The sequence below is a fragment of the Anabrus simplex genome, chromosome 12 (genome assembly GCF_040414725.1).
Source record: "Anabrus simplex isolate iqAnaSimp1 chromosome 12, ASM4041472v1, whole genome shotgun sequence".
NCBI classification, from domain to species: domain Eukaryota; kingdom Metazoa; phylum Arthropoda; class Insecta; order Orthoptera; family Tettigoniidae; genus Anabrus; species Anabrus simplex.
The window spans coordinates 17,046,813-17,072,924 of NC_090276.1; the positions used below are offsets into that span (position 1 = coordinate 17,046,813).

Consider the following 26,112-nt stretch of genomic DNA (forward strand, 5'->3'; position numbering starts at 1 on the left):
CTCTAGTTTTATACTTGCTGGACGCCAATCTCTGTTGAGTGCTGTCACCACTGTCTTGGTCTCGCTGATGTTGAGGTTATATTCCTGGAACTGGGATTTCCATACTTTGAGTCTGGTCTGTACTTTCTCTTCTGTTTCACCTCAAATCATATCATCATCAGTAAAGGACACTGCATCCATATAGCATCCAACTTACAAACTATCCAGTTATAATATATAACTAAAGATTTTAAAAATCCCCCGACCTTGCTAAACCTGAAGATGTTGAAGAGCAGCGGTAAGCATTCATCGACAAATTGGGTGGAGTAGTCATCTGGCCACACCTGCAGGAAGTCCTGCAGTAGCTGATCGATGATGTTGTCTAACCGCTGTTCGTGAGCAGTTGCCAGGGTGTGCATCCAGCAGTGCAGAGTCCATGGTACTCCGAGGTTGCGCAGGTCCAGGGTCATATCTGAAAATGTAACAACAGACCAATGAGACTAACATCTACTGTCACACTGCAAAGGCCTTTATGAAATATCTTTACAGTTCATTTGCTCTGCCATCTAGTAGAACTAGAGTAAAACGGAACGTCAAAATTGAGAAGCAGACAACCGGATGGCATCAAATTAAAATTCTTGCAAACGGTAGCTGAGGCCATACAATTATTATCCCATAAGAACATACTGATAGCATATCTCTAGAAATCAAATGATCATAAATATGTCTCTCAGTCATGGCTATCCTTCAACGGCTGCTAATTTCAGATGACTGCTAGCCAGAAGACATAGCCTAAACAGAAGGCTGCGGATTTACATATTAGTTCTACAGTGTGTACCAAAAGAGGGAGGCCATTGATCTCAATGTTAGTACTATCATGGCCGACTACAATTTTTAGACTAAGAGGTCCGCAACCTCACCATTAGCACTTATGTTTCGTTTCTATCTGTATCATTTCTTTTCTTTTCATCTTAGTTTCAGCACACTTTTTGGATTCAATTATGTTTCATATTAACCTTTTTTCACTGAATCTGTCTCAGCAAGTTATTTATTGCTCCATCTAGTGATGTAAATATTGTATATTGTTATTGTTTTTATTTCCGTTATGTCTCTTTTGTTTTTCTTTTGTTTCTTCATTATGTTTTTAGCACATTTTTAGCTTGTAATATGTAGATTACTTTAACCCTCGTCATTTCATTGAAGATGGCTCAAGCGAGTCGAAACATGTTTGAATTTTATTGTTCCACCTAATGCTGGAATTATGTTTTGTATTAAATTAGGATACATTTAATTTTTCCTTTGTAAAGTGACTTGATGCAGCGCAGGTCTAATTGGCCGAGGTAATACACTACAGTAGAACCTCGATAATTTGAAATTGGTCAATTCAAAATCTTGCCAATTCAAAAAAGCTCTTGTTCCCGGAAACATGAGGTACGGTTTGCATGTTATTTAAATTGTTTAATTCGAAATATGCATAATTCATAATTCGAAGAACAATGTCGGTCCCTTTACCGAAATTCAGACTTTTAATTCAAAACTGCCTTTCATCATCATCATCATCATCATCATCATCATCATCATCATCATCAATGTCCCACTCCAGTTGCTCGGGTGTGGTCAACAAGCCTCCTCCACTCCTTTCTGTCCTTCCACTTTTCCTGCTCCATTACTTCTGCCACATCCAATCCAGCTTCCCTAATGTCCTTTACTTAGTCTGTTATTAATTTCAGGGTTGATTTCATTACTTCCATTAATAACGCTACCCAGATATGTAAACTGTTCTACATTCTCCAACGTTCTCCGTCTACGTTCACTTGGCTTCTCTTTTTCTCTTTTCCACAGTGCATGACTACAGTTTTCTTTTTACTAATAACCATTAAAAACTCCTTCATATTTTCATTCCAAATGTCCAGTCTCCTTTGTACTTCTTTCCTCCCTTTCCCCAAATCACCACATCATCTGCAAATACCGAAGTATTCACTTCTTTACATTTTACACTTTATATTTAAAAAAATAGTATTTTACAGAATAATTTAAATTCAAAATTTATCCGCGTCATGAAAGAATGCATCTTCTGGAATGTGCAGGGGTAGCTTTCTGCACTTTTACTCCCTTCGGTGTGTCTACAGTGTGATTCATATTTGCCAAGTTCAACTGAAATCGTAATTCTTCTGTATTCAGCGTTTTAAGAAATGCCACAATATCACGAAGCAGGCAGTGTGCCGAGAAACATAATCCGTGAACACTGGCAATGCTGGCAGCTGGTGAAAAAGCGTGGCTCATATAATCAATTCGTACGCACCGAACAATATTGGCAGTGCCGATGAAACTGCATTTTTTTAGCCCAAACAGACTTATGGTTTTAAAGGAGAGAAGTGCCAGCCGCGAAATCGTACAAGGGTAAGGGTCACTGTACTGCGTTGCAATGCACACGGAAGCAAGTGACTTCCTCCCCTCGTCATATGAAAGTTCGATAAGCCACGATGTTTTAAGGGCGTCGGGCACTTTCCGTGCAAATACAAAGCATGTAAAAATGCAAACAGTTCAGTAAACCAAGATATAAAGCATTTGAAGAGTAGAGCCAGCATAATTTGTCCTCATATTTGAATTGTGGTTTTTTTTTTTCCATTGCATGAGGTTATGCTTGCCAGTGAGTTATCCAAGTGAATTATTTGAATACTGTAAATGCACATTGTTGGATGGATACATTTTGGAAAAAAAAAAAATTCCATGGCATTTGAAAGGTTTAAACTGTGAATCAAGGTCTATTGAATGCAGTAACGAGTCTTAGAATATTTTGTGACACCGCAATGGTTGGCATTTCTGAATTACGAGTTGGTGTTTAATTTGAAATCACATAATTCGAAGTTCGATTTTTGCGTGCCAACGACTTGGAATTAACAAGGTTTTACTCTACGCATCTTAAACTACTGCCTTCTATTTCAACACACTCTTTTTCTATGTATCTACAGCCCATGCACCTCTCAAGGTCACTGTTGCTAGATAAAACATTTTGCGACACGACTTCCGTTACACACTTTGTCGCATCACATCATGTCATACAAATTTTCAGATGTACCTCAAGACCTAAGATATATTCATATCATAAAGCATTAGCATAACCAAAATTTTTTGCTTTATTATTAAAATTCAATTTCCATAAAATGCAAAGTCATATCTTAAAAAAAAAAAAAACTTCATCTAGCTCTTTACCAGATGGTAGTGTCCCGAGAATGGATGTGACATTCCCAAGCATTAGAGCTATGGTGTGCCAGAAATCGGAGCAATGCATTGGCCAACCTCTTCAATAAAACTGAGGCCATCATTACCCCAAGTACCACTTGATTCAATGGCTACTGGCATGAAGAAGAATTTGTCCAACAAATCCCTGTATTTTCTTCTCTTATCATTTTCCCTATTCGTAGCTGCACTTCCAGCACTCACTGATGAAAGGGGAAGACTGGACTGGGCAAATGTGTCGACACAGGTAATATCACACAGGAGAGATCTAACCCTTTTCCGTGGCACAAATGTCGATTCTTTTGTGCCAATGATCGAAAGAGGAAAAGAAAAGATTTTTTATTATTCACTTATTAATTTATTTATCTTAGATTCTTATGAACCACAATACTGTTGGAAGTTTAAATGCTAGTACTTTCACGGAAACTATACAGAGAAACAAAAATCTAGTTTTATACTTTGGAAAGTATTGTTTTAAATAACTGCTGAGAGCTATTAGTAACAATGGGGAGAAAATAACTTTAAACTTACCTAAATGATTGTTTTCAGCACTGTGGTACATGGCTTCCTGCAAAGATTTAATCTGGGTCTTGGTTAGCTTTAGAAGCTGCGAACTATCACTGCTCAGCAAGTTGACAGAACAGGCGCTGGTGTCCGACGAAGAAGGACATGATACCTGGAGACACAAGAAAACTTACTATTAATGCTTGAGTTACCTACAGTATTTTCCTTTCTTTTTCCGCTAGTGGTTTAACCCTTTACTTGATCTATTAATTCATATTTTCAATAAAAAGAAATTAAGTACAGGTAATCCTCGGTATACGCGGATTCGTTATCCGCGATTTCGGTTTTAAGTTAGTGCTGCCATCTGTTAACAGTATGTGGAAGCTTTAATGCCTTAAGGCGGGTACAGACATGTGTGCCGAACTCTGCAATGTACACTACGTCACGTGCTAATATTAAACGGGACAAGCGCATCTCTATGCTCATCTTCTGTCATGTTTGTCGAGACGCCACATTTACGTATAATAGCCCAGCTATCCAACAGATCACTAATGTTTTAAAAAAACACAACGTCAACATAGTCTTCAGGACAGTTAATAATAACCAGAACATATTCCTCAACCACAATAGTCAATAATAATAACAATATTTACCCAGGGTCTGGTGTTTATAGGTTAAAATGTGCACAATGTGAATTCACATATTTTGGACAAACAGGGAGGAGCTTTCAGACAAGGTATCTGGAACATTACAATGCTTCCAAACATAACAAGTATTCGGGCCAGCATATGAATGAAACAGGCCATAAATTCACCTCAATTGAGAGAGATTTTACGATCGTTAGAAGCCTAGGTAAAGGGAAGTTATTGAACGAGACGGAAAACTTGTACATTTATTTGGAACAAACTTATAATAAAAATAATAATCTTAACAACGTTATTGACAACAAAAATCCGTTATATGAGGCAACTCCGAGGTTAATCCAGGCCGTAAATCAAAATAAAATCCCCAGTTTGTTTAAATCACAGCACGCATGCACTCCAATTGCCACGCCTAATGCTAGGTCCGCCCAATCCAATTCGAGTAACGCATCTCAAGCAACAACACAGACGCACAAATTGAAACTCACTCCCCCTCCCTCTCTACGCTCCACCCCTCCGTTACCGCATCAATACTTCACTAGGAGTAGTAAGGTTAGTCGTTCAGACGCAACCGGAACAGGCGGTTCCAGCTAACATCGACAAGATAAGTAAGTTCGTCCACTTGCATGCGGCAAACACTTTCACTTTACAATCATGATTAATTGGGCTCTACATTCACATTCTAAATTCCTTTTTTCTCTTATTCAATTATACAACACGAGGAGCAGGACATCAGCGACAGCCAGTGCTCCACAAACCTCCTAGCAATTAGGTAACAGTTCAACAGCTTTTAAGATTCCCTCATACGTAAGACAGCTCAAACACCGATTGCACTGCACAACGTTTTCGACCGTTGCCCATTCAACCAACAACTCACTTCCCACACTTCAACAACAAAAATATACGCAAACCTCTAGTCAACTAGGAAGAATCTAATGACATTTTAACTGTCTTCATTTGAAGTCATTGTTGTGTAATTCTGTCTTAGCACAGCCTCATTTTATAATCAATAAAAACTGCAGTTCACTTGCACTAGGCACTCCATCCATATAGAGAGTGACCAACGGAGGTAACTTCCTCATGAATTAATGGGCGAATTATTTTGGTTGGAGCCAAAATCACAAATAGACAAAATTGGAATGTTTCTCCTCATCAATTTTAACAATTATAAATAAGTGTTCAGTAATTGTAAATTGCATTTTATTTTCCAACATATGTATATACTACGTAAAACTACCTTTGAACTCAACATCAAATAGACTTTAATTACCTTCATTGTTATACTGTACATGTGATGACCTCGTTTTAATGTTAAGAACCACTAACGTATTTTACTATGTTGTAACTATGTCAATTTGTTATTTCGTCTAAGATAAGACCTTGTAAGTGTTTTTTAATGTACTCTCTCTCTCGCATATTATGTTCATAAGTCCCAACCAGACGTCTGGTGTAATTTTGAGGTAAAAAGGTAAACTCGTGTCCTCATCCCGAGGTGGCGCAGCTCTTTTCAGGCACACTCCCATTGGAGATGAGCTGCATGTACCATTTCAACCACATACCAGCCCTCCTGCCAGTCTTAAATTCCTGACAGTACCGGGAATCGAACCTGGGCCCTCGAGGACGGCAGCTAATAACACTAACCGTTACGCTACGGAGGCGGACGAATTTTGAGGTGCTTTGATATGACTGATGATGCCCCACATAGGGGGCGAAACATGTCTCCATTTTAACGATGTTTAACTAAAAACGTTAACATCCTGTAATGTATTGAATAGGTTGGAGTCCAATAAATTTTCTTATATTATTATTGAGATTCTTTCAATACAGATAATAAAATGATTTTCATTACTTGTAACATCCCACTCTGACGAGTCTAATGTCAGACCTAAGATGAAACGCTGGTTAATAGAGCAAACGCCTAAAAAGCCAACATCTAATTTTTGATCTGATTTTTGATATGCTCTATTGGTGGAAAAATATCTAATTCCCTCCATGGGAACTTAGAATTTCCATTTGAATTGTATGTTGTTCATTGATTTTTCAATGATATGTAAGTTAGTAAGATCTAAAAAAAAAAAAATCTACGGCCGCCGCTCCCCCTCCCGTGGCCGAACGGCTGCATTACGAATTGCCTTTCTTGAAAGTTGGCATCTCTGTGTTAAGCTGGTACATTCTGTTCCTGTGTGTTTTCAATGATTAATGGACTATGTGGAGTTCTGCATTTGACAGTCTCCTTGGTGACAAATTTGATGATGATGATGATGATGATGATGATGATGATGATGATGATGATGATGATGATGATGATGATTGTTGTTTAATGGGGCCTAACATCTAGGGCATTGACCCCTAATGGTACGAAATGAGGACGAAATATCAATGACAATTTTAAAGTCCAAAATTCATCCAATGACCAGAATTCAAAATGTGATGACAAAGAATGAATGGATGAATAAGAATTTAAAACAATCAGTGGATCCGACCCGCAATGCCTAACTTTCCCAGAGTTCCCCAAGGAACTGCTTCCAAAACACAATCCTGAATCGAAGATGCTTGTTGCCTAAAGGGGTTCAAAATTCAGGTTAACAGACCATCATAATCGTAATTACCACTAGTAAAGTAGAACCATGGTATTTCTCATGTTGCGGTACTAGTGGAAAGTAGCGCAGACTCACAGTGTTCCACACATTGTGGTACAACTCACAAGTATTGTACGTCGCACAGGTGACGAAGACCAATGGTGTTCCTCACCTAGGTGTACTAATCATGGGCACCGGTATTCCCGTGGTGTTCCTCACATAGTGGGTACAAATCACAGGCAACGCAGGCCAACAGTGTCGCTCATATAGAGGTACTAATCACAGACAATGCCCTGACCCGTGGTGATTCTCACATAATGGTACAAATCACAAGCAACGTAAGCCTGTGATGTGATGTTCTCCATATAGTGGGACTACTCACAAGTAAACGTGACCCATGGTGTTCCCCATGTGATAGTAATAATCACAAGTAGTTTTATAGTTCTAATTCAATCATCCCTTGGTCGCCCCTTTTAGTCACCTCTTACGACAGGCAGGGGATACCGTGGGTTATTCTTCGTCTGTGTCTCCCACCCACAGGGGGTAGGTGACAAATTTACTTCCAAATCTAACTCTTTCCATTTATTTCAACTACTCACCAAGACTCAAAACTCTAATTCAAGACCAGTAGCTAAGCAAATATGATAATATCATTTAATGCCAAAATTTTCCTACATAATCTAGAAACTTAATTTTATCTGAGCTATACCATACCTGCAGTCTACTGCCTCTTCTGTCGGCTGTGAGTTGGTTCGCTCCCTCAGCCAAAATCTCCTCAAGTGACAAGACCTCTTTGTTGTTGGCGTTGAGAGGATGTGACAACAGTTTGTGGAGCGTGGCTCGCTGGCCATGGGCAGCTGCCACTGACAAAGCACTGCAACATTCAAATTACAGAATTATATGAAATCAAATGGCGCATGGCTTTTAGTGCCGGGAGTGTCCGAAGTCAAGTTCGGCTCGCCAGATGCAGGTCTTTTGATTTGATGCCCGTAGGCCACCTGCGCATCGTGATAAGTATGAAATGATGATGATGATGAAGACGACACATACACCCAGCCCCTGTGCCAGTGAAATTAACCAATTATGGTTAAAATTCTCGACCCTGCCGGGAATCGAACCCGGGACCCCAGTGACCAAAGGCCAGAACACTAAACATTTAGCCATGGAGCCGGACGGCACATTACAGACTTATAATGACACATGTTCAGCTCGTTTCTCCACACTGACCCATCATTGTGTTTTTCCTATGTCTGCTTCTTTTCAAGTTCTTCACTTGCTTTTTTAAATTTCCATTATTTATACTGACCCATCGAGATTGTTTTCTACTGTGTTCCTAGTCTTTCATTACCTGTACTCATCTTTATGTTACATCTCTTCTCTTTTCCTGTGTTTATCTGCCTTCCTTCATATCCTACACTTTTGACAACAAGACTAAAGCTCTCTCTCGTGATGAGTGTTGAAATCCTTCCTCCTGATCAAGCTGGGAGGCAGAAATAAGCACACTGAGGGATGAGAAGAAATGGACGTAGAAGAACTGGGATTGCTGAGGGGAGAGCCCATCTATTTGAAGATGTAAAGACTGTTCTTGTCTTTAAGGTTTAATATTTGTCCTTCTCTCTTCTTTATGGTGCTCCATCTTCGCACACTGGCTGGTCAATGTATTTATCCTATGATGTATTCCTTTTTCCTGTTCTTATCTTTATTTATTGCCGGGCTGAGTGGCTCAGATGGTTAAGGCGCTGGCCTTCTAACCCCAACTTGACAGGTTCGATCCTGGCTCAGTCCGGTGGTATTTGAAGGTGCTCAAATACGACAGCCCCATGTCGGTAGATTTACTGGCACGTTAAAGAACTCCTGTAGGACTAAATTCCGGCACCTCGGCGTCTCCGAAGGCCTTAAAAAGTAGTTAGTGGGACGTAAAGCAAATAACATTATTATTATTATTTATTTATTGTCCCTTTTCATTCTGCTGGTTGTATGCAATATTATCCAAAATCATTTTCTCTTTTTAAAAACAAGGACATATACAAATCTGTGTGCAGTAGAAGCTCTCTTCTGCACTTTTCAAGGGATTACAGAAATGCTATGATAAGCTACATTCAAAACCAAACAGCTAAATTTTAGATGTTAACATGTTCACTCCCGTATCTGACCTAAGTCAGATAAGTTATTGCTTTTGAACAAAAGTTGAGGTGGAGCTAGCCTCATTGTGTTTCTAAGAGCGCAGTGTGAGTGTTGTGAAATAGGCAAAAAGCTATGGCCTAAAAGGGGAGTTTAGAAATGGATGAAATACTGGAGGTGTTGCTCAATGACGACGAGTGATGAAGAGAAGTTGAATGTTTGCAAATGAACTACCGTATCTTTCATGCCAAGGAGTAAGTGTAAGTCATATTCGTCGTTGTCGGCTGTAACTCGATCCGAGTATATATAATTTCTTCCTGCATAAGGGGAGCAGATCAACTCAGTTTATGGATGTGTTTGCGATGACTAAACAGACCAATCTTGGCATAAAACATACGCCCATACAAATCACACTGAATGGATGCAGGACGGGGTTGTAACTGACGGAGCTTTCTTGCTTGTCGCTTGGTGTCTGTTCTCTTTCAAACAGGTTGACAGCGGTGGATGTAGTGTTCCGCCACAGTGAGCGGTACACAGCACATTCTTCCCATGTCTGTATATTTATACCAGTGGTCTTCATGATGTGTTTCAAATGGTCCTTAAAACGCTTAAGAGGAGCTCCATGAGGTCTACTGCCGGAACAAAGTTCACCATACAGAATTTGGCGGGGAAGCCTGGTATCCCTCATGCGGTGAACAGAGGCTAATCATCTCAGTTGATAAGTGATGACTGTTGCCTCAATGCTATTTAGCTGCGCTTTGTCGAGAAATGCCGTGTTGGTCACATCGTCCTCCCGCTTAATACTCAAGATGTATATAATTTTTTGTTGGTGGAAGCGCTCAAGTTTTTTGATATCACGGCAGTAGAGTGTCCAAGTTTCACAGCCATACAATAGCGTGGAAATGACAACAGCTTTGTACACCATGAGTTTGGTATGGTGTTTTAGGTCATTATTCATGAAGACTCTGTGCATTAACCATCCAAATGCTGCATGATCAGCCCCAATTCTTTTATCAACATGTTGTTCGCAGGTACACTGTTTAGACAAGATGCTATCAAGATATCAAAAGTGATCAACCTGCTCCATTGTTGTGTCTAAGATGGAGATACTGAACTCAGGAAGAGTCAATCCTGGGGCAGGTTTTGCAAGTACCTTCGTTTTTTTCACATTAATGGCAAGACCAAAGCAATCAAAAGCAGTTTTAAAGCAGTTGATTGACTGTTGTAGTTCTGCAGGTGTTAGAGCAGGAGATGCAGTGTCATTGTCATCGGCATACTGCAGTTCAGTCACTCTGGTAACCAGAGTATGTCTTTATGAGCGAAGTCTTGTCAGATTGAATAGGCCTCCATCTAAACAAAATTTAATCTTTATGCCTAAGTTGTTTGCAGATGATGCATGCAGCATGGAAACCATGTACAGTGCAAAGAGTGTAGGAGCAAGCACACAGCCTTGTTTCAGTCCATGTGTGATTGGGAACGAATCTGATACTGAGTTACCATGAAGAACCTGTCCAGACATGCCATCGTGAAGAGCTTGAACCAATTCCACATAACGTTCAGGACATCCAAAATGTCTCAATACTTTCCACATAGCAGATTTTGGTACTGAATCAAAGGCTTTTTCCAGATCACAGAAAACTAAATACAGAGGCTGCTGTTGCTCGCTGCATTTTTCCTGGAGTTGTCTAGCACAGAAGATCATATCTGTTGTGCATCTGGAGGTTAAGTCATATTATATCAGGTACAAGTCAATGATTTAATTTTCAACACTTAACAGAAGAAGACGATTATTAAAAAGTTAAAATACAACTTTCTGAAATATGTTAATGTTCAAACCCTCTACAATTAATAATGTCTCTGCTTTTAAAACCTCAAACTTATGTCCTGAAATGCAACTACTTTTGATTTATACTCCTTAGCCCTGGCACAAAAGATAAATGCCAGTCAGGTGATTCGTGCTTCACCTGACCACTTTACCTAACACTGCCATGTTCCTTAACCCTTTCACTCTGGTTGACTGCTGTGGAAGTTCGGCACCGGAGGTCTCTCGTGGCTGTCTTGGGAGTCTATAGTAATGGCTATGATCACCAGATGACAGGAGCAACCAGTTCGAAGACGAAAACAATGTGTCCGGTGTGCTACTCACTTCGCGTCTAGTTGTTCCCCTGTGCTGATGTGCTTGTGTCTCTTGACTTACCTTTCAATCACTTTAAATTGTGAAAGACCTGATGAAGGAAGAAAGATATACTGCGGAGGAAGGTCTTACCCTCATATTGGGGGGTGACTTTGAAGATGACAACGATGATAGTGATGTGTCATCTGATTCTGGTGATGGAACGACTTCAATTACACCTTCTACTTCAGGCACGTTTTCTACTCCAGTTACCGCTGCGTCGTCTAAAAGGTCGGCCTACTTCGATGATACAAGTAACTAATCTCATTTTTTTGCCGGGCTGAGTGGCTCAGATGGTTAAGGCGCTGGCCTTCTAACCCCAACTTGGCAGGTTCGATCCTGGCTCAGTCCGGTGGTATTTGAAGGTGCTCAAATACGACAGCCCCGTGTCGGTAGATTTACTGGCACGTAAAAGAACTCATGCGGGACTAAATTCCGGCACCTCGGCGTCTCCGAAGACCTTAAAAAGTAGTTAGTGGGACGTAAAACAAATAACATTATTATTATTAATCTCATTTTGTACCTTATTGAAGATACAATAAGTAAAATTCTTTCTTGAATAAAATAACTGTGTCCATCTCTTCAATACAATTAAAATCTACATGTATTTACAAGTAGATTTTAATCACTACAAAATATAATTGTATTGAATAGGTGGACACAGTAATTTTATTCAAGAAAGAATTTTACCTACTTCGATGATTCGACTGAAGATGAAGATCAGGTGCCTGAACCACCGAGCAGAAAGCTAAATTGGAACAAGTAGAACCTGAATCCCAAGAAACATAACTTCGAGCAGCTAATTCCGGACTGAAAAGTTTAGTGGACAATGCAAGCATGTTAAATTTCTTTCATCTGTTTTTAACACGAGTATCGTAACTCTTCTGTGCGAGGAGGATGAAAAGTGCTAAAAGTACAGTCATAAGCATTTCACCAAATATGCATTACAAATAAAATACTTTTAAACTCTGCCTGTTCTCTCCTCATGTCACGAGCCGACTGCAGACTGGAGAGTGGAGCGAGACAAGTATCACGTACAGCAGGCTCGGTGAACCACCCGCTGCTCGCGTCCACACTCGCTACGCTGGAGTGAAAGTGTTAAGGGCAGTGATCATGTATCGAATGAGTTTGAAACAGCATAACACTTAAATTATTATTAACAGATACAACACTAATGGGTGGCAATGATCACTTACGGTAGTATAATGAAGTAAACATAAAATTAGCTAAACATTAAAACTCTGTCATATAAATTCACATGTACCTAAGCATTTCAAAATGTTATCATTGTAAATACAACACATTCATATACAACTTCACATATACCTTACACACAATTTACAGAATGCTGGAGTCTATTCTTGAAGCATCTCACATTTTTGGAAAAAGGCTCTAAGACAGTTGCAGGTAATGAATTCCAAGCCTCAATTCCCCGATTTACGAATGAGTATTTACCATAGTTAGTCTTCTGTGATCTGCCTTTCACTTTATGACGATGATCTGTTCTATTTATGTCACAGGGCTTTTGTAAATCTATTACAGAAACTGTTTAAAATAGTTTATGTTGAATCCACTTTGTCAATACACTTTTGATGATTTTTTTTCTACTTGCTTTACGTCGCACCGACACAGATAGGTCTTATGGCGACGATGGGACAGGAAAGGGCTAGGAGTGGGAAGGAAGCAGCCGTGGCCTTAATTAAGGTACAGCCCCAGCATTTGCCTGGTGTGAAAATGGGAAACCACGGAAAACCATTTTCAGGGCTGCCGACAGTGGGATTCGAACCTACTATCTCCCGAATACTGGATACTGGCCGCACTTAAGCGACTGCAGCTATCGAGTTCAGTCTTTTAATGATTGAAAATTATTTATTCATTCATAGATGTTTCAGGAACAATGTGCATATGAAATACTGGAGGTGTTCTGCTTGTTATACGCAATATTATCCAAAATCCTTTTCTCTTTAAAAGACATATACAAATCTGAGTGCAGTAGAAGCCCTCTTCTGCACTTTTCATGGGATTACAGAAATGCTACGATAAGCTACATTCAAAATAAAAATTGTTCCTCAAACATGTATGAGTGAATAAATAATTTTTAATCATTAAAAGTGGAAGATGGACCCAACATAAACTATTTTAAATAGTTTCTTTAATAGACTTAGACAAGTCAATACAGGATCAAATCAAATAACTATTATGGTTAAGTTTATCAACAGAGTTTTTCTAGTCGACTGTTCAACTCTCCCCAAGCTGGTTTATTGGTGTAGGCATTATACATGGCACATGTGTTTGAGTCCTCAGTCCATAGCCCGGTTTGATGCAGCCCTCCACGACACCCTATCCTGTGCGAACCTTTTCATTTCTACGTAACTATTGCATCCTACGTAACTATTGGTCTAATCTGCTTGTCATATTCATACCTTGGTCTGTAAATTTGTGTGCTAGCTGATGATGGCCAAGATAGGTCGAAACCGGTACTAGTGTAATAATTCATCCACAATAAATGTATTGTTCGGTGGAACATTTTTCTTATCTATTACATTGGTCTACCCCTACCGTTCTTACCACCTACACTTCCTTCAAAAACCAACTGAACAAGTCCTGGGTGTCTTAAAATGTGTCCTATCATTCTATCTCTTCTTCTCGTCAGATTTAGCCAAATCGATCTCCTCTCACCAATTCGATTCAGTATCTCTTAATTCGTGATTCGATCTATCCATCTCACCTTCAACATTTTTCTGTAACACCACATTTCAAAAGCTTCTATTCTCTTTCCTTCTGAGCTAGTTATCGTCCATGTTTCACTTCCATACAATGCCACGGTCCACACGAAAGTCTTCAAAAACATCTTTCTGATTCCGATATCAATGTTTGAAGTGAGCAAATTTCTTTCCATGGCACATAACCGTGTTCATTTCCTTCTAATTCCCAGAGTCTCCCACACATGTTTTTCTATCATACTTGTTACACTACTTCTACGATTGAAATCATTTGTCACAAATCTTGGAGCCTTTCGCTGTACCATCTCAAGTTCATTAGTAAGTCCTGTTTGGTATGGATCCCATATGGCTGCTCCATTTTCCAGGAATGGCCTAGTGAGTGATGTATAGCCCTGCGCCTCTGCCTGGGAACTGCTCCACTTTAGCATCCTCATCACAAAGTGTACGGACCCGCACGCTGGGCTGGTCGTAGTAGCTGATGTTAAAATGCACATAACTCAAACCATAAAAATTCACTGGCAAAGAGAACACGATAAATTAGACAAGAATGCCAAAGACTCAATAACTACATCACTGCAATCAGGGTTTATCTCACCTGTAACATCCTCGCTGAGCTGCGCCAGAGTAACAGAGAGAATCTTTGAGGAGTGTAGAGAGGAAAGTGTGAGCACCGTGGGAGAGCAGCAAGGCCACCATCTCGCTGTGACCACTGGCTGCTGCAACCTGCATTAAAAATATGCACATTTCAGTTGATTTCACACCAATCTACAACAAACTGAACTTCCATGACTATGATAGAAATGTTTAATATAAGAAGATGAAGTTAATAATCCAAGATCACATGACAGACAATTTCATTAGATGAAGGACACACTGAGCAAGTTGTCAAATCAGCATAATAATCAAAGTTAAACAACCATTTTGATACAAAGTTTAGTTTTTTACTGACTAAATACTAAATAGTTTATTTCAACAACACCTATCATGTAGTACATATTCTACATCAAAACCTGCAGCCAACATCCCGACACAGCCCAGTTTGAATTTTTGTACCATGTATGATTAAAAAACTAAACTTTCTATCAAGAATGTTTGTTTAATTGTTGTGAAATATTTTAGAGAGAGAGAGAGAGAGAGAGAGAGAGAGAGAGTGTGTGTTTGTTTCAACTTGAAGATGCAAGAAAGTATTCTCCCTTCGTTACTTTCCCACTGAAATTACTATTCAATTTACAACAGATTTATAACTTGTAATATTACAACAAATTTATGCAACAACACTGTTTCAATGCATAATTATTCATATTTTGAGTTAATAAGTAGCATTTCATGACATTCCACTAGTGATGTTTTCTATAGGTGGCTCAGAATAAACTCTCATATCGCCCACCAATATCCGCCATGTTTCTTCGCGTTACAGTCTGATGTAATTGTAGTTGGTTTTGGTTATAGCTACGTGTTTGTGGGAGTATGTAGTAACAAGTTTAGGATTTTAATTTTGTGTTCATTATCTGTTCTTATCTGTATTCTGTATTCTTATTCTTATCTGTATTAGTAAGTAATTACCGGACATTTTCCGTATGCGTAACTTGGCTATCACAAGACAAATATGCACCACGCTAGTCAACTTCACATGATTATGTTCCTAATCCATAGGTAGGCTATCGCTTGAAAATATTTGCTACCCTTCACTGTACCATTTAACACAGAATCAATCTCTAACTTCTGAACAGAATGTGAAATACAAGCACAAACAGGATCACTGGGTTATTCAACAATCTCACTGCTAAACAGCAAGCAAAATTGAACATCCTGAGGCTGACGGCTTGCTCCCCTGTGAAGTTCAGGAATTCAAGGCCTTTTCCTGTTATCGCACAACTTCCGCGGACATGTCTCCTGTGGCGAGGGTTCTTATCTGTATTGGAAATCATGTTCCTTCCACAAGGGATGACAAAGAACATTTTCAGGGCTAGCAAATATGTGATTGTACCAAGCAGTAACTTATTAATAAACTTGACCATATTTGATTGTTTAGATCCATATTGACTAGTAACACTTATCAAAAAACCTATCTAAAACACTTTTCTTATTCTTCTTCTAAAATAAAAACTTATCTTGTTATCTTCCACTACAATCTTGCTTATCACTGCTATAAACAGTTACCATGGCACAGTGGAAACTCAATTATCCGTTCCTGGGAACTACATTTTCCCGAATTATTAATTATTAGTTTAAACCACGTGGTCCCGCAAGCATCCTAATTAAATCATATTGCACAAATCTCACATTATCCATTTCTCGAAGAAATGATTTCCGGATCAATAGTCCAGAAACTTCAGTCCCATCAATGCTAAATCCTCGATTGAGCATTTTTCACAAAACAGTATCTCACGAAAAGACGGCTAAGGCATACCTATGGATCTTGGTGTTAACGTCCCGTCGTTATGATAATTAGAGCGAGTACTGTACTGGAAAAGTGACCAGCAGTGAACATGCATAAGAAACCATCTTAGCATCACATTCGGCTGGTAGCGTTTAGGGAATCCTCGGAAATCATAAAGCAGAGAGTGGCCACAAGAATTGAAAGGAGACAAAGGGCATTTTGATAACTCTACTTGAAGACGGAACGATTCATCAAATGTTCGTACTTGTAAAACATCTACATTATGTCGAAGGTTGGATGTTTATTTTTTTTCTATTGTATCGCTGAACAGGTTTTTGGCACTTCCTTCAAAGCACTGTACAGTCACTGGGTTTTCAGACAGGAATCAAAGTTGCTCCTTCTTAACACGAATCTAGTAGACAGCATAGAGTTCTCACTGAAGAAAAATTAGATGATACTGGTCATCATTAAATTCTCCAAAAATATTCTTTAAGAATCTTCTGCAACAAGTAAGAATATCTCATGGCCCTGTACACTAGACAGAGCAGCGAACAGTGTGAAATTCTCCAACTCGTGTTTCTGTCATAAGTCAATAGTCCAGAGGCTGGTTGGATCCTCAAATAGCACCATGAAAGATTATAGGAAAACTGCAAACTCCGAAGGTGGCACCAAAGTGAGGCGTACTAGGCAAGATGAGGAGCGAAGTAGTTTGATACTGCTTTCCACACCGGGCCAGAAAGGGATATTGCAGCACGACTGATCCTATGAGCAATAAATACCTTTCACTACACTCAGACACAGTAGTCAAGCTTCGAATGTCAGTACTCAGCACCACTCGGCTTCCGTACTGTCACAGCCATGGATGAGACCGAGACTTGAGTGGAAGCTACATTTTGCTCTGGCCTGTGCCAAGAGATAGATGCGAAAATACTGCATCCATCAAGAAATGGCAACAAGCGGCTCCAACACAATGACGGAAAAATCAAAGGCAGAAAACCTGTGAAAAGATGCAGGAATTCCTGGCGCAAGGATCTACAACTTTGATTTCGACAAAGATCTATTGAAATCTTTGGAGTCGTCGTTTGATGTGTAATAATAATCAATTGGATTGCCAAACTTCAGAGGAAGATGGTGAAGCAACAAGAGCTACGGCCAAAATTGGATTGCACAAGCCAAGAGATGAAAAACCTACAAATGCTGTAGTGAGATGCTAGAAGACTAATGGGGTAAAACTTAACCCTTAGCCATTCCCCATTTAAGGGCGGCTGCCCAGCCCGAATTACTGTGTTTTCTGACAGGGGCATTTAAATCCTAATAGACGCAGCAGCATGAATGTCACCCTTTAAAGAAAACAATAGGCCTATAGAACTCAAACAATTAAAGATGTGAATGTAATTTCTTTTGACTTTCGTTCCTAAGTCCCATATTCACAAATGCGAGTAAAAGTAAACCGATTTAACAGTTACATTGGTATTCATTAACAACATTGTCTCGGATAACGGGTATTATCTCGGTTTAAAATTTTACTAGAGAAAGGTTAGTCGGTAAAACAGGAAATCTAAGATAATAACCTTTCAAGATGAGCAGCCTGTAGACGCCTGGCATATTTAACTGAAAGAGAAAATCACAGCGACGAGGAATATAACCAAGATTATGCAATAAAACATTCTAGGTGGATAAAAGGAACACGCTACATACTTTGACGACTATGATGGCACTGATTTTGAAATATATTTTAGGTTATCTAAAGCTCTGACACTGTCAATGTTATCCATGATTGAACACAACCAGGAATTCCCAACTTGCAGGTAGGGCTATGATGAATTCTCTATTATATCTTGTATCTTGTACAGTACACGAATGGATGACTTTTTAATGAAGAATTAAGGAATACTGCCTTATTTTTTGAGTGAAATAAACAATGTGTAGGTTATAATCTATTTTCTTATTCTCTATTATGCCAATGCTTTCTGCCACCAAATTCAGTAACAATTCCTTCTCTTGGAACGTCATATTAGGCTTGTTTGTTCATTTCTGGTCAATAGCAAACATAATTGTACCGGGCGGTACACCTCCACTCCGCTAATTTAAAAATTGCGCCTGTTGAAACTCCTCTGCTGGAGGAAGTCCGAACTTTATTGACAGTATTAATTTTCTACCTTCTCAGAAGATGTCACCACGTGGAAAATTTTGAGTTTTTGAACTGTGTCATTTTTGATGTGTTTTTGTTTCGCTTGAAGTAAGAAGTGTGAACTTTCTCTTCTAGAGGACACTACTGAAGATCTACAATAGTGCAACCTAGTGCGGAGTCAAAGAACTATTTTTTTGGAGAAAATTTAATTTCAAGAGTTTGTTCTTTGTTAAATTTCTTTCTATCATTGTTTAAGTTGGCAATATTTACCCCTTCCTTCCCCTTGTTATGAATGTATCCAATCCCGAATTTCTTCAATTAATTTCTATCCAATCAGATGTATCTTCCCCCAACTTGACTCTGTTGCGGGGTCCTATCCAATAAAGAGTTTGTGGGAGGGTGTTTTCATTCCCCTAACGCCTAGAAACTTCCGCGAGAGTATTTAAACTGCTGATTTTTGGGTCTCTCGGCTACTTCTGTTCCATCTTTCAGTGTGTTAAGTACATAGCAGGGGGCGGGAAGCGCCTCTTTCTTCTCCAGCCGTTCAACACAAGGTAATGGCCGATTAACAACTTCTTTCTTTGCTAGCTCAGCAGTTTAACTTTCGGGGCGGGTTCTAAGCGTTCAGCCATGTGACCTTTTCCTAAAATGTAACTACTCCTTTCATATATTCTCTTTTAAAACGACATATTGGGATAGAGAGTGCTAACCCTCTCGAGCTCCCACTCACATTGTCTTGAGGTGAACTTATTTTCTCAACCTATTTTTCGTTAATGTAAAACAAATTGTTCTTTTCTTAAGTCACCTCTTTAGCATGGGATTAGCCCTTGTATTAACGGCCTAGTGCCAAGTAGGTCTTAATCAAAGTGTATTAGGAGTGCAAGTTCACCTCCTCTCAAATTGTTATTTTAGAGGTCATTTAATTAACCTGCTTTTCTTTTAATAGACCTCAGTAGATTGGGTATTTTACCCCTGTGTTTATGTCCGTTGAGGACAACTTGAAGGTGGAGTTTGGTGTGGCCTGGGAGAGGCTTAAATTTTGAGAGCGAGTGGCTCTTTTGAAAATTCTGGGTTGTATGCCTCATGGGGGTTTTTCAGTGTAATTTGGAGCAAGGGCTCCTAGGTATGAATGGGGTTTTCTCCCCCTCTGTTAAAACTTGTGTTTGAGGTAAAACTGAGCTGATTGCCCAAGCATTGTGAAGTCAGGGCGCGAAGCCCAAATTCTGTAAATATTGTAACTAACCCCTTTTGAATTGCTACTTTGTACCTGCCATGCTTGTTATTTCTTTGTTTTCGAAAAGAAAATATAACCTTGTTAATTTTTAAATTAATTTTACATTGCACTATAATTTCGTAGCTTGAAACCCATTCACACCCGCACCTTCTTTCACCTCTACCTACCACGGAAAAGTCCGTAACAAGTGGTAGCAGAGCGTGGTTGAATGGGTCTCAATTTAGCCCCTTTTGACGGCTAAATATTGTTTGTTCCGAACTCTATTTTCCCAGTTGCTGGAATTTTTTGAGTTTTTCAAAATTGGTCTGTCATCATGCCCGGCCCTCGCGATGTTCTCCTTCTTAACTATTTGCGTAAGGAGGAGTTGATCTATGAATTAACTATCAGAAATGTGCAATCTGGAGGCACGGTTGCAATAGACACTAACAAACTTAGAGAGTCCCTTGATTTGCCCATTTCCATCCCCAATTTGGGAGAGAAAGAAATTGACGACTCTCTTTCCACGATCACGGAGAATATTACTGGGCTAGCTTCTGTAGTTAGTTTTTTTGATGAAAATGATCCATCTCCTAATCAAATTAAGCGTGTGCAAGGCAGGCTATATCATTTTTCGAATAGGGTTAACGATCTGTTGTCTCTAAAACTGAATGATGTTCAGAGGAAGGAAGCTAGTACGCTCCTGGAAAATATTTCCGAATTATCTAGTAAGGTCACTCAATTGTTAACTGGGGAAGTTCCTCCCAAATCTGATCAACCCACCATAGTAAATGCAGGTAGTGAGGAAGCGCCTCCCAAGGGAGAAGTTAATAGAAATACCGTTGCTGCTCAAACTATCCCTGCCCCACTGGACGAGTCCGAACGTCGTGCATCATTGAGTAACATCCGTTCTGAATTAACTTCCTTACCATTGAAACCTTTACCTACTATGTCACCCGGGTTTAGCAGCTTGCCTCATCCATTGGCAATGTTGCTCAGAGGTATCTCTAAGTTTTCCGTTAATACCACCAGTGATGTAATTTCATTTTTAAGATTTCTAGTGGAATTCCAGGATCATGCCCTTGTTTTTTCTCTTTCTCCATGTCAAATCTTGCAAATTATCTATCCGTATGCTATTGGTATTCTCTCTGATAAAATCGTAAGAGCCATTGCCGAGCAATCATCTATTGAGGATTTCCATGCCCATTTGCTAGCTAACTTCATCCCTGCTAGGGCCAGGTCCTCCCTTATTCAGAAGTACTATTATCGTGTACAGCGCTTGGATGAAAACTTGGCTGATTTCATACAGGACATTAAGTTTTATACTAGGGTGTTTGCCCTTCATTTTCCTGAAGATCAGATTGTACAGGCTATTGTAGAGGGAATTTCACCATCTTATAGGTCATATTTGTGTTTCGCGGCGTGCGCACAAACTTTCTCGGAACTTGAAGCATTGGCCGTCTCAGCGGAAGGAGTTAGATACGCCGATTCTTTGCGTGTCGCGAAAGAACCCCCGCCTTCCTTTAGTAATACTCGGCCTCCACCTCGCCGATCAGTCACCCCCCGTAAATGTTATGCTTGCGGGTCGCCTGACCATCTGCGCAATAAGTGTCCTCTGATCAAAACTAGTAGGGCAAATAATGGAGCTGGTTCATCACAAGGCTGTTTTAAATGTGGGGCTTTCTCACATATCGCAAAGAATTGTCCCAATTCGAATAGCACCCCCTCCTGCTCAACTTCTGGTGTAACTTCCAACAACAATCAAAAGTGACTAGTGGCTGCGGCTGAGTCAACTAATTCTGCTTCCCAAGGCTCAGCCCCTGGCAAAAAGGTCGAGAATTCAGGGAACGATAAGTCTTCGAATACATCTTTTGAATGCCCCAAAGAGTGTCTTAGGATCGCGGCGGATACCCCCGCACCTGTTCCTTTTCTTAAGATTGAGTTAAATAACGAGCCTATAACAGCTCTCTTAGATTCAGGCAGTGTTTGTTCGATTATTTCGGCTGAATGGTATTCTAAATTGAAAGCTGTTTGTAAACTACCTGACTACGTCTCATCTTCTATTCAATATGTTTCGGCTAATTCATCTCCATTAGAAATTCTAGGTTCCGTACTGGTCAAAATTCGTATTGTTAAGTTTACTTGGAAAATTAAATTGTTTGTGGCTAAGCACCTGTCTTGCCCCATCATATTGGGAGCTGACTTTATTTCTCACACTGGTCTTGTGCTCGATCTCCAGTCTAGGTCGTGCACATTCAAATTTGCTTCTAGTTGTAAAATACCACTATTAAAGTGTAATTCTGTGTCATGTTCTTCTATTTCGCCTACCCAGGATGAGATGTTGTTAGACCTTAGACATCTACCTGAGGAGCAGGCTGATAGTATTCGCAAACTGTGTCAGTCGTTTCCCGAGGTGTTCTCTGATACTCTTGGGGTTACTGACCTTATTGAATACAAAATTGAGGTCACGGATTCGATTCCTGTCCGTTTTCCACCTTATAGGCTATCTCCACCTAAAATGAAGGCTCTGAAAGAAATTATCGATCAGATGTTGAAGGATGGTATTATTAGGCCCTCTAAGTCGGCGTATTCATCGCCTATTTTTCTAGTCCCGAAACCCCAAGGAGGCTTCAGGCCTGTCATTGATTACAGGGCTCTCAATCGGAAGGTGGTGTTGCAATCTGTGCCCCTTCCTGACCTTCATTCTTGTTTTTCATGGTTTCGTAAGGCCAAGTTCTTCACTATCTTGGACTTGAATCAGGCCTATAATCAAATTCCCCTTGCCGAAGAGTCTAAACACCTTACAGCGTTTGCCACGGACTGGAATTTATATGAATACAACCGCGTGCCTTTCGGGCTCCCCACGGGGGCAGCTGTGCTCACTAGGCTACTAGATAGGGTCTTCTCCGACATCAAATTCGAGTACTTATATCACTATTTAGATGATGTCGTCGTATTTTCAGAGACTTTTGAAGAACATCTAGATCATTTGCGAGAAGTTCTCGATCGCCTTCGTAAGGCTGGGTTAACTGTTAAGTTGTCCAAGGTTGCCTTTGCTAAGCCCTCTATGTCTTTCCTAGGGCATATTGTGTCACCTGATGGTGTAGCAGTCGATCATTCTAGAACACAGGCCATCCGTGATTTTAAACCTCCCAAGGACATTAAAGGCATCGCCAGGTTTATTGGTATGGTGAATTTCTTCAGAAAGTTCATTCCTAACTTTGCTAATAGAGCGGCGCCCTTAAACCTCCTTCGTAGGAAAGGTATCAAATTCGAGTGGGGACCTTCTCAACAAGCCGCTTTTGAAGATCTGAAATTAGCTCTCTGTAATGCCCCTGTACTTGCTATGCCTGATTTCTCGAAGAAATTCATCGTCCAAACCGACGCGTCGTCGTCAGCGGTAGCTGCAGTCCTTCTTCAAGAGACTGAACTAGGGAGGCGACCCATCGCCTATGCGTCTAGGACATTGTCGGCTCAAGAAGCCAAGTATTCCATCTATGAGCTCGAAGGTTTGGCAGTCTTATTCGCCTTAGAAAAGTTCCGTCTCTATCTGGAACACGTCAAATTCGACCTGGAGACAGATAATCAAGCATTAAGCTGGGTCTTAGGTAGGCCGCGTCGTACTGGTCGTATAGCCCGCTGGGCTATTCGTATTTCCGCCTTCCAGTTTGATGTTAGACATATCAGAGGTACCGAAAATGTTGTTGCTGATGGACTCAGCCGTATGTTTCATAACGACGTCGAGACCCACGAACAGGTCGACAGTTCATCACCTCCCGAGTCCATGCTATCTGAGGTTAATGCCATCCTAACAGATGCTCCCATGCTTTTTAGGGATATCGAGAAATACCAACGTGAAGATCCGACGCTGGCTCCGATAATGGAAACCCTTTCTTCTGGGGAACATGTTGTCCCTTATGTTCTGAGGAATGGTGTTTTATGTTGCCCTTCGAGGCACGACAAGATGATGAAAGTGGTCGTTCCAGCTGTTCTTGTACCTATGATCTTCAAGTATTATCATGAGACCCCATTAGGAGGGCATCTTGGAATCTTTAAAACTCGTGAGAAGATTCGTGAAATGTTCATCTGGAAAGGTATGGACGGTGAAATCCGTGAACTTGTAAAAGCTTGTAAATCTTGTTTGCTCAGTAAACCCACCATGTCCACCAAGGTAGGCCTTTTGTCTTCGCATCAAGCGTCGCGCCCCATGGAACGTCTGTATATCGATTATGTAGGACCCTTCCCCCAGTCAAAGGGTAATGCTAACAAGTTCATCTTTGTGTGCGTAGATGGTTTTACCAGATTTTCTTGGTTATTTCCGACTAAGCTGGCTACCGCTCAGTCTACCATTACCTGCTTAAATTCTATTTTTGCTTCTTTTGGTCCGTGTCAATATATTGTATCTGATAATGCTAAGGCTTTTACATCTAATTTATTTCGTAAATTCTGTTTTGACTTATCAATCTCTCATGTAACTACTTCTGCTTATTACCCTCAACCATCTCTGGCTGAACGGGTTAACCGTAATCTCAGGTCCGCACTTATTGCCTATCATCATGAAGATCATTCCAGGTGGGACACGTCCCTGCATTGGATAGCTTTTGCTTTGAATTCGGCGGTTCATGAATCTCACAAGTTTACTCCAGCTTCTTTGATGTTCAAGTTTGTTCCCAACTCGCCGCTCTCTAACCTCTGGTCTCTGAATGACATTCTACCCGAGACAATAGATCCGGATAACATTAAAGATCTTTGGAAGAAGGCTAAAGCCAATCTTAAAGTGTCTCATGAAAAGGTTAGGGAAAGGTATGATCGTGGACGGAGACCCACCCCTTTGAAGGTAGGTGACCAGGTTATGGTCAAAAATTTTGTTCCCGCGGGCAAGCTTGCCCCCAGATTTCATGGGCCATGCATCATTCTCGATTTTCTCACACCGGTTACATTGTTAGTAAGCAATCCAGCCACCGAGAGGATATTTAGGGTTCACCTGTCCCAGGTGAAACCGGTGTAAATTTGGTGTCAACTTGCTTCATATAATTTGATAGGAATATGAAGGTTATATTTTTTTTTTTTTTGAGTTCCACTCTTAAGGCATTCTGCTCCTTCTATTTTATTTTACATGTAAGCATTTCTTGTAAACCTCCCCGATTGTTAAACTGCCTTCCTGTCCTTACCTCGGCCATTACCACGCTCCCGTCTCCTGCGTCAATACACACAGTGGCTTGACTTATGCCATGGATATTTGCACGCCGCTGGCCCCTCAACCTCTCCACAAGCTTGTACCCTCAAAAAAGATGATGGTCCAACACAATTCTGCCGCCAAGCTTTAATGTTTCAGTGCCCCCGCAGCCGCGCGGCGCCGTGCAGCAACTGGAGCTGAGGACGGGCCCCCTCGGCCCCAGCGAGGAAGACGTGTGCACGGCGAGCCGGAGCTCTCCTCCCGGCCAAGGCTGATGTGCGGCGCACAACCTGCTACTTGCCCGCAGCCTGTTTATGTTCACCGCGGGCGCGGCGTGCTTCAACACCTCTGCTCCCCTCATAGTGCGGGCGAGCGGTATCTCAGGGTACTTGAGGGGTCCGAGCGACCTCCTTTGGACGCAAGCAGCAACGGCCGGTCTGGCCATCCCACTTCATCACCATCTACTACATGAACAGATACCATAAGTAATGACTACACTTGGGAATTCAACTGCAATATTTGGTGGACTTTGAAAATTTTTTTTCTTCACTTTCAAGTATAAAAAGTTATCTTCAGAAATTCAACTTCTACAAATATAAAGACTTTACTTCATCTGCAACAACAAATTTTGAAACCAAATCAAACCAAATTAAGAAAATCTTATAAATTTTTTGGCAATCAATCTTCATACCCACAGCATAACTTGGACCTTGTTTCAAACTGATTTCATGTGTCATCCCTGGAGGAACTTTTGGGGGGGGAGGTCTGTACCGGGCAGTACACCTCCACTCCGCTAATTTAAAAATTGCGCCTGTTGAAACTCCTCTGCTGGAGGAAGTCCGAACTTTATTGACAGTATTAATTTTCTACCTTCTCAGAAGATGTCACCACGTGGAAAATTTTGAGTTTTTGAACTGTGTCATTTTTGATGTGTTTTTGTTTCGCTTGAAGTAAGAAGTGTGAACTTTCTCTTCTAGAGGACACTACTGAAGATCTACAATAGTGCAACCTAGTGCGGAGTCAAAGAACTATTTTTTTGGAGAAAATTTAATTTCAAGAGTTTGTTCTTTGTTAAATTTCTTTCTATCATTGTTTAAGTTGGCAATATTTACCCCTTCCTTCCCCTTGTTATGAATGTATCCAATCCCGAATTTCTTCAATTAATTTCTATCCAATCAGATGTATCTTCCCCCAACTTGACTCTGTTGCGGGGTCCTATCCAATAAAGAGTTTGTGGGAGGGTGTTTTCATTCCC

At 40.4% G+C, this 26,112-nt stretch overlaps 1 protein-coding gene across 1 annotated transcript in view; it reads right to left on the minus strand.

The window, feature by feature from the left end:
- Window positions 1-26,112, minus strand: part of LOC136884440 (ankyrin repeat and BTB/POZ domain-containing protein 2) — a 309,915-nt gene that overhangs the window by 26,927 nt on the left and 256,876 nt on the right. Inside the window, exons 15-18 of the mRNA XM_067156605.2 lie at window positions 14,556-14,683; window positions 7,658-7,817; window positions 3,751-3,895; window positions 246-451 (exon numbers count right to left, since the gene is read on the minus strand). Coding sequence (XP_067012706.2) covers window positions 246-451; window positions 3,751-3,895; window positions 7,658-7,817; window positions 14,556-14,683 — 639 coding nt within the window. The remainder of the gene's footprint in view (window positions 1-245; window positions 452-3,750; window positions 3,896-7,657; window positions 7,818-14,555; window positions 14,684-26,112) is intronic.